Genomic DNA, 11,088 nt, shown 5'->3' with positions numbered 1-11,088 from the left:
GCGTAGATTTCCTTTATATTCACATTACTACAAATTGATTTGAATTTAAATTTTAGCAATAAAATTATAGATTTGAGTTTTATTGATAACCTATGAAAATGAGAAAAATAGAAACTAAGTTGACAATTAACTACATAAACTTTTTTTAGGTATTATAAAAAAAATTCCCTATAAAATATAACATGTATCTGCTTAATTATGAATTGTTTTGGTGGATGTATTGTTTATGTTGTTACTAAGAAAACAGTGAGAGAGACGTAAGAAGATAAGGCGATGAGATGACTTTGGTGTTCCAAAAGTAGATTTGTTTTGGACCAAAGCAAGACTATTTTCTTACAAGTGGCACCAAAGGAAGAGTCATGAAAACGTGGCTCTCCAATGGAGTTTCCTAAAATAGACACTCACAAAGATACGCCACTCCATCACCTTCTTCTCTTTTTTCTCATTAAAATATTCTCTTCATTTTTTTCCACCCTCTATAAATACCAGACCCAGACACTCGTGTGGAAACACAACACTTTAATTCCTCACACTCCTTTGCAACTCTTCAACGCTTGCCAAACCAAACACACACTTCAAACTTCAAATCATTGCCATGGGAGAAGAAGTGGCAAGAGTGAAAGCAGAGATGTTCGACGACGGCGAAAGGGATCGCCACGACGACGTTTTCAGCGAGAGCAAGGCCTCCGGGGTGACGGAAGAGCCAACGGCGGTTCACGTCAAGGAAGAGGCGGATGACGGCTCCGTTAACGGTTTCATGGATAAGACGCCGAAGCCGATGGAAGGGCTGCACGAGATGGGTCCCCCACCGTTCCTGAAGAAAACCTTCGAAATGGTGGAGGACTCCCACACTGACCCCGTTGTGTCCTGGAGTCAAACTCGCGATAGTTTCGTCGTTTGGGACTCCCACGAATTCTCCAAAACCCTTCTTCCCAAATACTTCAAGCACAACAATTTCTCCAGCTTCGTTCGCCAGCTCAACACCTATGTCAGTCCAATTTTCCACAGTCTTAAGCTTTCTTCTGTCTCCTTAAATTTATCTGACCTTAACCCTCTATTCTCCCTCTTTCTCAAAAATACTGCTCACATCACAAGACATCAAAATATTTTATTTTTTCTTATAATTTTATAGATTAAGATCAAATATTCAAATCTATAAAGGAACCTCTTGATTTAGATCAACTGGCGCGACGCGATTCATTCTTCCTAGTTATAATTTTTGAGTTGTAAGTTTTACCAAGCATCTGTGAAACGAAAGTTTTGTAAACTGTATAAATTAAACCTTTGTTTAATAAAGAATTTTAGTAATTAGTTCTGTGAATTTATTGTAACATTTAATATATTACAGTTTTTAGTCTGATTGCGTCATGTTGAAGGGTTGTCTGTGAAGTGATTTGATTAATCTGTATTTATATAATATAATTATTGTGATGTAAATGAAGGATTTATGGTTGAACGGGTACAGGGCTTCAGGAAGGTTGATTCAGACCGTTGGGAGTTTGCGAATGAAGGATTCCAAGGAGGGAAGAAGTATTTGCTAAAGAACATAAGGAGGAGGAGTAAGTACAACAGACTGCATCAGGGAGCTTTCACTATGGTGAAGCCCGGCGTGGAGGCTGAAATGGAGAAACTGAAGAAGGACCAGAACATTTTGAAGGTGGAAATTCTGAAACTGAGGCAGCAGCAGGAGAATTCGCATGTTCAGCTCACAAATGTTCAGGAGAGAGTACGGTGTGCAGAGATGAAGCAGTATCAGATGATGTTTTTCCTCACTAGAATGGCTAGAAGGCCCGCGTTTGTTGAGCAGTTAATCCAAAAGATTAGGAGAAAAAGAGAGGTTGATGGTAACGACATGGTTAAGAGGCCTAGATTGATAGGAAACCCCTGCTCTGTACCCTTCCCCAAGACCATGGGCACAACCCCTAATGTTGATTATAGACACCAATCTCATAAACAATTCCCCTCAATGCAATCCGAGCTTGATGGATTTCTGTCTGAAACTGTGAACATCAGCAAGTTGGAGCACCCAACTCCCTCTCCTTTGGAAGATGAATTATGTAACTCTGTGCAAGGGTTAAGTTCCCATGGTTGTTCTAGTGCAAATGCGCCAGATGCTTCTTCTGCCTATCATGTTATGTCAGAAAAACTAATGCGGGAAAATTCTCTAGTTGATGGAGAACTAGATGTGAATGACTCGAATATCTATCTTGAATTAGAGGATTTGATCACTAAGCCAACGGATTGGTCTCTTGGATCTGCATTTGGATTGGTGGAGCAAACTAGTTAAAATGATCTCACTAGTGTTGTTGTCCCTTGTAGTGGTAATCTTCCTCTCTAACTCTGTGAATGTTTAGTTCTGAACAATGTGGTCCATAGTGTTGTGTTGCATTTGGCATTGTATGCAGGGTGCAATTTCAGGTTGCAGGAGTGTTTGTGTGTGAAGATGCTCTGCTGCTACATAAGATGAAGAGCTTACTATTACAGGGCTCTTCAATTACCAGCTTTGAAAGTGCAGGACCTAGTTGCTCGCCCCAGCTTTTTATATGATGGAGCGAGACTTTCGTGTTTCTGTTCGGTGGGGTCCAAATTGTTCATATGTTGTATAGTCCTTCCCTTCATGTTCCTTTCCTTAACATAGGATCTTAAGACTTTTGGTTTACAGATCATGGTTTATGAACTATGTAGGATGTAAATTTGTATTACAGATCATGGTTTATAGTTCAATACTTTTGGTTTATATTTACGTCCCCGTTCCGTTTGAGGCTTTATCTAATGTACCTGTTTTTTCCTTTTTCTCCTAGAATTTGTGATCATCAGCTTCGTGAATCACTTTAATGTTTAGGCTTTGAAGATAATTTTTGAGGCATCTTTGTTTTCAGAGTTGCTGCTATAATCTGTCTTTTTCCTTGCCTCAGATTTTTGTGAATCACTTCTCTCAACTGAGAAATGTTGTTTTAATATTTTGAAAATTATAACGCTCAGGTTATTCAGTTACTGTCAATACATGATTATAACAGGAACTTACACAGATCTTTCAAAATGTTTATAATTGTACAATCCTTAAAAACATTTAGAATGTAACAGTGAATAGGGGCAATGCAAAAGTGACGTGGTTCTTGCAAAAGTGACGTGATTCTTAGAAGGATAGAAGGAGTTAATCAACTGAAGAAATCTTAGAGAAGAACTCCATTTAGAGAAGCACTCCATAAAAAGTGAGACGAAGCTTGATGAAGCATGTTCATGACATTTAAAATTCGAAATTTACCTAAAACTTAAGTTAAAAGCAAATAGAAAAAATAGATTAAGAAAATAAATGAAATTAAAATGTATATTTGTCATAAACTTTAACGCCATTCTACTCGTTTACTGTGCACGAAGATTAATTTGTGGAGCTGATAGGCAAAAAAAAGCGAACGACGATTTCCGAAAGAAGTATCATTGTTCTTCGCTACTGTGAAAAGAAAGACCAGAAAAATCACGTCAACCATGTTGAAAGAGTTAAAATACCATTGATTTTTTACATGAAATTTGGTGATAAAAAAATACCGTTGAATTTTTACATGAAATTTGATGATAAAAAAAACTGAATAATCTATTACAAAATATATTTAAAAATAAAATACATAATCGATTATGTTAAACACATAATCGATTATGTAAATTAGTTTTTATGTAAATTATGTAAACACATATGTACTTTTTATGTTTTATAATGTATTAATTAAAATTAACTATATATTTATAATAATAAAATAATTCAATAATAAATAAAGGTTATGAAATAAATAATTTATTAATTTCGTTTTATAAAATTAAAAAAAAATTAAAAAAAATCAACATTTAACGACTATACTTTTATATATTGAAAAAACTGGTCTCATTTTAATTTATAAATCAGGATAAAAAAAAAATACAATGTAAAATTAATAAACTACTCTAATAGATAAATAATATAACACTCGTAGAGCATTTCCTCCCACAATGCTAGTTTGGGTAGTTATATCCACGACAGTGGTAGTTTCCATCGGTGGAAGTTCCCATGTTCAGGCTCAGACCCATGATAAATTATCATGCACATTATCAGGCTCAGTCATTGTTATCATTTGGTTTGGTTATATTCACCGGGTACATGGGGTGTGAGTTTGTCCAACACGACAAATTGCTTGGCGGCAACATTGTGCTGATGTGCTTGATGCTTCTTCATCTCAGTCTCATTTATCTTCTCTTGTTTCTTTTGGTTGTCAAGTTCTTTCCTTTTCATCATGTGCACTCATATGCTCACTATCAAGAAAAATTGTGGTTGATTGAAGATGAACAGAAATGTATAAGAGACTAAACTTCTCATGGAGAGTGACTTTGGTCTTCTCCAACCCAGATAAAAGAACCAATGCTTGTTGCGCTTTCCTTCACGGTTTTCACGACTTTCTTCACTCCCTGTATATTTCAATCTTTTCTTCTTTCTCTTCCAACCCACCCTTTATATAGATTCAACTAACCTTTCTTTTTTCACACCTGTAACATCTCACACATGCCAAAGAAACCAACTTCACCAATGAAACCAACTTCACCAATAATGTTTTTAATAACTTCTTTTTCAAAAAAAAATAAAAATCACAAACCTCTACACGTTTCCTTAATCAATTATTTTTCAAATCTAATATTAAGAATTTTTTTTTCTTAATTTTCAATTAGTAACATTTTCCAATTTTGTCATTTCAAAACTGTTATAACTGTTGTTGAAGTAGTTACAAAATGATTAAATAACATAATAAAATAATAAAAGCTTGTCTGAATTCTTGATCGAAAAGCTTTCGTAATTTTAGACTGATTACAGACAACAACTGAAGCACATGCACAAACAGATGTCACTATCAGATCTGATCACTCACATCATAATTGAAGACACAAACAAGAAGGAGTGTGCTGCTGCAAAGGCCAAAACTTTGTCTGTCAAAGCAAACGTGGTAGAAGACAAACTAGTTTAAAAAGGTACGAGAAAAATCAGATCACAAAAAAAATATAATAATAAATTCTCTCGTCCCAATGGGACTAACTCCACTTTCAAGAAACTGATTTGTTTGTGGAATGTTAGGTCATCATGCACCTCAGTGTAAACATAGGGCCAAAAACGACTATCCTCCTAAGGCAAATCTAGTCGAAGGGGAAGATACAATTGTGACAGTCATTTCACAAGTAAATCTTGTGACAAATGTGAGAAAATGGGTGGTAGACTCTGGGGCTACCAGATATATCTGTGCAAATAGAAATGTGTTTACCTCTTACACAAGTGTGGGGGATGGAGAAGAACAAGTTTATCTCGGTAACTCCAGGACAACTCATGTCCTAGGAAAAGAAAAGGTTCTTCTGAATGTCACATATGGTAAAACTCTGGCTTTGAGTGATGTGCTACATGTGCCATCGATTAGAGTTAATTTGATCTCTGTGGCATTGTTAAGCAAAGTTGGGGTTAAAGTGTCATTTGAATCTGACAAGATTGTTATGACAAAAAAACAATGTTTTTGTGAAGAAGGGATATTGTGATCAAGGTCTTTTTGTATTGAACATTTTTGAAGTTATTAATGAATCTGAATCTTTTGCTTATATTGTTGATTCATATGATATATGGCATGCTAGATTAGGACATGTGAATTATTCGTATGTTATGAAATTGCAACAATTAGGATTAATCAACATGCATGACAAATAAAATAGTAAATGTGATATAAGTGTAGAATCTAAAATAACGAAGAAAACATGTCATTCCGTAAAACGTCAAGCTGAACTTCTTGGTTTAATTCATATCAATCTTGGAGATTTAAAACAAACCATGTCTAGAGGTGGTAAAAATTATTTTGTAACATTTATAGATTATTTTTATAGATACACCAAAGTGTATTTAATTAAACATAAGGATGAAGCTTTTGACATGTTCTTAACTTATAAAGCGGAAGTAGAAAATCAATTGAATAAGAAAATTAAAAGAATTAGATTAGATAGAGGTGGTGAATATGTTTTATTTAATGATTATCGTGTTAAAGAAGGTATTATTCATGAAGTAACCACACCGTATTCACCTGAATCTAATGGAGTAGTTGAAAGGAAAAATATGACTCTTAAAGAAATGATAAATGACATGCTTATTAGTTCTAATGCTCTTGATAATCTGTGGGGTAAATCTCTGTTTACCGTGTGTTTTTTGCAAAATAGGATACCATATAAGAAAACTGGTAAAACACTCAATGAGTTGTGGAAAGGTTATCAACCTAATATGAACCTAAGAGTGTGGGGGTGTTTAGCTAAAGTGATGTTACCTGATCCTAAGAAAAGCAAAATAAGCTTTAAAACATCTAGTTGCATGTTCTTAGGATATGCGAAACTTAATGTTGCCTATAGTTTCTAGTTCTTAATATAATTGAACATAACACTATTGTAGAGACAAAAAATGTTGAGTTCTTTGAACATATCTTTCCTCTAAAGAGTACTGGTACATCTGAACAACCTATAGATAGTGTTAGTGATGCCATGAGTGAGGATATTAGAAGAAGTAAAAGACAGAGAAAGGAAACCTCATTTAAAGATGACTTTTACACTTATCTAGTTGAAAATGATCCAATAAGTTTTTTAGAAACTACTAGTGCGCTTGATGCTAAACATTGGGATAAGGCAATTGAAACTAAGCTTGATTCAATTAAGAAAAATAATACGTGGACCTTAGTAGATCTTCCTAAAGGAGAAAAACCCATTGGTTGTAAGTGGATTTTTAAAAAGAAGTACCATCCTGATGGATCCATAGAGAAATATAAGGCAAGATTAGTTGATAAAGGTTTTACTCAAAAACATAACATAGATTTCTTTGATACTTTTGCCCCTGTTACTAGGATTTCCTCAATCTGTGTGTTGCTAGCCCTAGCATCTATCCATAAGTTAGTAATTCACCAAATGAATGTTAAAACAACCTTTTTGAATGGTGAACTAGAAGATAAAATTTATATTACTAAACCTGAAGGATGTGTAGTTCCAGGTCAAAAGGGAAAAGTATGCAAACTTTTAAAATCTTTGTATGGTTTGAAACAAGCACCAAAACAGTGGCATGAAAAAACTTGATAATGTTTTACTTTGTGAAGATTTTTCTACCAATGATGCTGATAAATGAGTATATTCTATATCTGAAAATGGTTAATGTGTCATTATATGTTTGTATGTAGATGACATGCTAATTTTTGGTACATGTAATGATATTGTTTTTAAAACAAATTTATTTCTTGGATCCAAGTTTGGGATGAAAGACATATGGGTGAAGCAAGTGTGATTCTAGGAGTTAAAATTATAAGGAAGGGACATAGTATATTAGTATTCCAAGAAAAATATATTGAGAAACTTCTTAAGAAGTTTGGTTACTATGACAATTCAGTGTGCACCCCTTATGATGCTAACTCTAAATTAAAGAAGAACATAGGAGAATCTATTTCTCAAACTCAGTATGCCCAGATAATTGGGAGCCTATTGGATTTAATGAGTTTTTCTAGACCAAATATTGCTTATGCAGTAGGTAGACTGAGTAGATGCACTCAATGTCTAGGATCATTGGGATGCACTTGTGAGACTCATGAAATACTTGAGAGGTACAATGAATTATGCCAATGAATATAGTGGATTTCCCGTTGTGCTAGAAGGTACAATGATGCTAACTAGATCTCTGATTCAGATGAGACAAAACCCACTAGCGGTTATGTATTTACACTTGGGAGTAGTGCAGTTACATGGAGATCAACAATGCAAACTATTATTGCAAGATCAACAATGAAATTTGAGTTTGTTGCTCTCGAAATGGCTAGTAGTGAAGTTGAGTGGTTGAAAAACTTCTTAGCAAACATTCTGTTAGGAATGAAACCAACCCCATCTGTATCAATACATTGTGATTGCCAATGACAATAGTTATAGCTAAAATTAAAACTTACAATGGAAAGAACAAACATATACAATTGAGACATAATTTGGCGAAACAGTTGTTAAAGAGTGGAACGATTTCTAATGACCAATGTAGTCAAACTCGTAACTCGTACGAGGATCGGGAAGGAGCTAAAAGATCGTAACTCGACTCGTAAGAGTTACTAACATATGAAAAATAATATTCAATACATAACACAACTGGAAACAGTTTCATAAATCATAAATTGTTCATACAGAAAACAACTAAGTTCACAAATATCTAATACAATTAAACTATCCAAGGAAATCCTTCATATTAATTGAAGGATAATCATCATTCTCTTTTATAAGATCTTCATTTTCATTAATGTTATCTATGCCATGACCTTCATCATCCGCAGCAATTGGAGGAACCTCCAAATCATCCATAGGTTCAACTTCTCCAACTTCATCCAAATCATCCATAAGTTCAACATCATTTGCTTCATTATCTTCCACTGTCCATTCTTCATCAGAGGCAAGGTCATCAATGTTGTAGTTTTTTGTGTTCCTAATATCCTTCCTCTTCATCAATCTTGAATTAGCCATCACAAAGACTACATCATTCATGGTCTTCTGGTGTAAACGATTTCTTTTTTTCGTGTGGACCTAAATAATTATAACATCATAAATTTATCCTTTCATAAATTTTAATTATAAAATGAACTCATAAATTTAAATGCTTACCCTTTCAAATGCACTCTAATTGCGCTCACACCCGGATGAACTACAAGTCAAACCCAAAACTCTAACTGCAAATCTTTGTAGTTCCGGAAGCGCATCACCATATTGTTCCCACCATTGTGCTGGAGTTTTTGTTTTGAGTGCACGTTGAGCTATTTCACTACCCAAAAATCCAGATTTGCTCTTGAAACCCTCAATTTGGGCATCAATCTTAGTTATCTCATCAATGTCTCCTCCCATCCTCTCTAAACATTCATACATCCCCCGTTTCACCTCATAATTAGCTTTAAAATCCGGATGATAATGCAAAATGGGATTTAGATAATGGCCTGCAGCATGTAATGGCCTATGCAATTGGTTGTCCCATCTTTGATCAATGATTTCCCAAAGTGGAGTGTAACTATGTAAGATAAAAGTAAATAAATAAATATAGAAACAAAGTTTATATTTCTAAAAGAGATTAGGAATGAAATAAAAGTGAAAGGTAATTAGTTATTTACCTTTTACTAACTCCATTGAAGAGACTTTGTATCTTCTCTTTAGCAAGGTCCATCTCTTCATAAATAAAACCCATGGCTGGTTTTTCATCAGAATCCACCATGCACAACACCTTAATTAGGGGAAGAGCACCCCTCAAACAATTCAAAATATTTGACCAGAATCCCTTATTCAATACCAAATTTTCAACAAGCCTTCCATCTCTAGTCTTTACACACTGACTAGATTGCCACTCCTTAGATGTAAACATCCTAATAAGTGATTTTTTATTCTCATTTAAACATCCCAAAGTTAAATAAGAAGTGGCAAAACGAGTATTAACCGGTCTTATTAAATCTATCCCTTCAGTATGTTTGTGCAACAAGCAAATAAGACTAGTTCTAGAATAGATGTAGGCTGTGATTTTCTTACCATTTGATATAGTCTCCTGATGGAGTGGTATTTTTTTCCCAAAATCTTCCAACATTAAATCAATGCAATGTGCTGCGGATGGTGTCAAATACAATTTTCTTCTCTTTTGCATTAAGAGATCTCCAGCTGCTTTGTAATTTGCTGCATTATCAGTTACAATCTGCATCACATTATCTTCCCCAACCTCTTCAACAACATCATCCATCATCTTGAAAATTTTGTCAGTTGTCTTAGATATGTCAGAAGCATCAATTGACTTCAAAAAAACAGTCCCCTTTGGACTATTTACAAGAAAATTAAGTATGGTTCTTCTCTTCCTGTCAGTCCACCCATCTGTCATTATTGTGCAACCATAGTTTTTCCAACATAATCTATGTTCTTCCAATATTTGATTGGTTTTTTCAACCTTTTGCTTCAAGTATTTCACCCTGATTTCATGGTATGATGGTGGCTTAATTCCAGGACCATGTTTGGCAATCATTTCAACCATTTTAGTGAACTCTTCACTCCTTGCTACATTAAAGGGAATAACATTGTTGTAGAAAAATAAAGCAATTTGTTGACATGTATCTTCCCTCTCACTTTTCTTGAAGATGGAATTGATAGTAGTTTGACTTCCTCTTCTCTTGAAAATACTTGATGATGACTCACCCCCCACACTCTCTTCTTGAGAAGGTCTTTTTCTAAAATTTCCAGAATCACTAACATTGCTTTCCAAGTCTACTCCGAACATAGATTTTTTGATTAAATTTTGCTGTAGCATAGAGACAGTACCCAATATTAAATTTTTAACTTCTTCTGGGACAACAAGACATGCTCCAACATCTTTTGAAGTGCATGCAAGATGATGCTTTAGCCTATAGGTACCCCCAGCTAAAACCTTCTCACAATATTTACACTTCACGTTTCTTGATTTCCCATCAATAGAAATACAGTGATTCCATGCAGGGTCTTTTTTGACACTTCCTTTTTTTGTACTGTCCCCACCTCCTGAATCCATAGTAGAAGACATTGTTTTGTAGAATAAAAAAATAACACGAGGCGGGACTGTGATGGAAAATGAGAGAGAACAAATGAGGAGAACATTCGCGGAGGAGGCGAGGCGAGCAGAGCGACGGCGAGGCGAGCGGAGGAGGAGCTGCGGCGTCGCGAGCAGAGGCGGAGGCGGTAGGTTCTGTTCTGAATTGCTTAGGGTTTCTAATTTTTTTAGGATTTTTATTTTTTTTTAGGGTTTTACTTAAAAAAAACATACATTGGACCTCTCTAGCCTCATTGGGCCGCACTGGCCGCATTGGGCCGCACCAGACTAAAATAAATTAGGGTTTTTTTAGGGTTTTTTAAGGGTTAGGCTGTACCGCGCCACAGTGCGAGGCGACTTGGAGACGGCCTCCGAGGCAGCGAGCTCCGCGGCGACGCAGTGCGATCCGCTCCGGCACCGATCCGCCGTGCGAGTCAACTCGGTTTTGGCTCCAAGATCGTTGACTCATACGTTTTTGCGAGTTTACTCGCGATTTTGACTACCTTGCT

General features: G+C 35.3%; 2 protein-coding genes across 2 annotated transcripts; one reads left to right on the top strand and one right to left on the bottom strand.

Annotated features, from left to right (window-relative positions):
- The first annotated feature begins 462 nt into the window (after positions 1–462).
- LOC137807217 (heat stress transcription factor A-2) lies at positions 463–2,737 on the top strand. The gene is made up of 3 exons (XM_068607719.2): positions 463–988; positions 1,466–2,321; positions 2,406–2,737. Exons 1-2 carry the CDS (start codon positions 596–598, stop codon positions 2,285–2,287), a joined length of 1,215 nt encoding a protein of 404 aa, XP_068463820.1. The 5' UTR covers positions 463–595; the 3' UTR covers positions 2,288–2,321; positions 2,406–2,737.
- Positions 2,738–8,960: 6,223 nt separating this feature from the next.
- Positions 8,961–10,589, bottom strand: LOC137805566 (uncharacterized). The gene has a single exon (XM_090300448.1). It carries the CDS (start codon positions 10,571–10,573, stop codon positions 9,149–9,151), a length of 1,425 nt encoding a protein of 474 aa, XP_090156574.1. The 5' UTR covers positions 10,574–10,589; the 3' UTR covers positions 8,961–9,148.
- Positions 10,590–11,088: the final 499 nt, after the last annotated feature.

This window comes from Phaseolus vulgaris, chromosome 3, assembly GCF_051622355.1.
Source record: "Phaseolus vulgaris cultivar YP4 chromosome 3, ASM5162235v1, whole genome shotgun sequence".
NCBI classification, from domain to species: Eukaryota; Viridiplantae; Streptophyta; class Magnoliopsida; order Fabales; family Fabaceae; genus Phaseolus; species Phaseolus vulgaris.
This window is presented reverse-complemented; position numbering and strand designations above follow the sequence as displayed.

What these genes read in the sequence shown, in the direction of transcription:
- LOC137807217 (XM_068607719.2), top strand. Translation starts at nt 596, where the DNA reads ATGGGAGAAGAAGTGGCAAGAGTGAAAGCAGAGATGTTCGACGACGGC. An exon ending in TTCGCCAGCTCAACACCTAT is followed by an intron (nt 989 to 1,465) that starts GTCAGTCCAATT and finishes GAACGGGTACAG; the next exon opens with GGCTTCAGGAAGGTTGATTC.
- LOC137805566 (XM_090300448.1), bottom strand. Translation starts at nt 10,573, where the DNA reads ATGTCTTCTACTATGGATTCAGGAGGTGGGGACAGTACAAAAAAAGGA.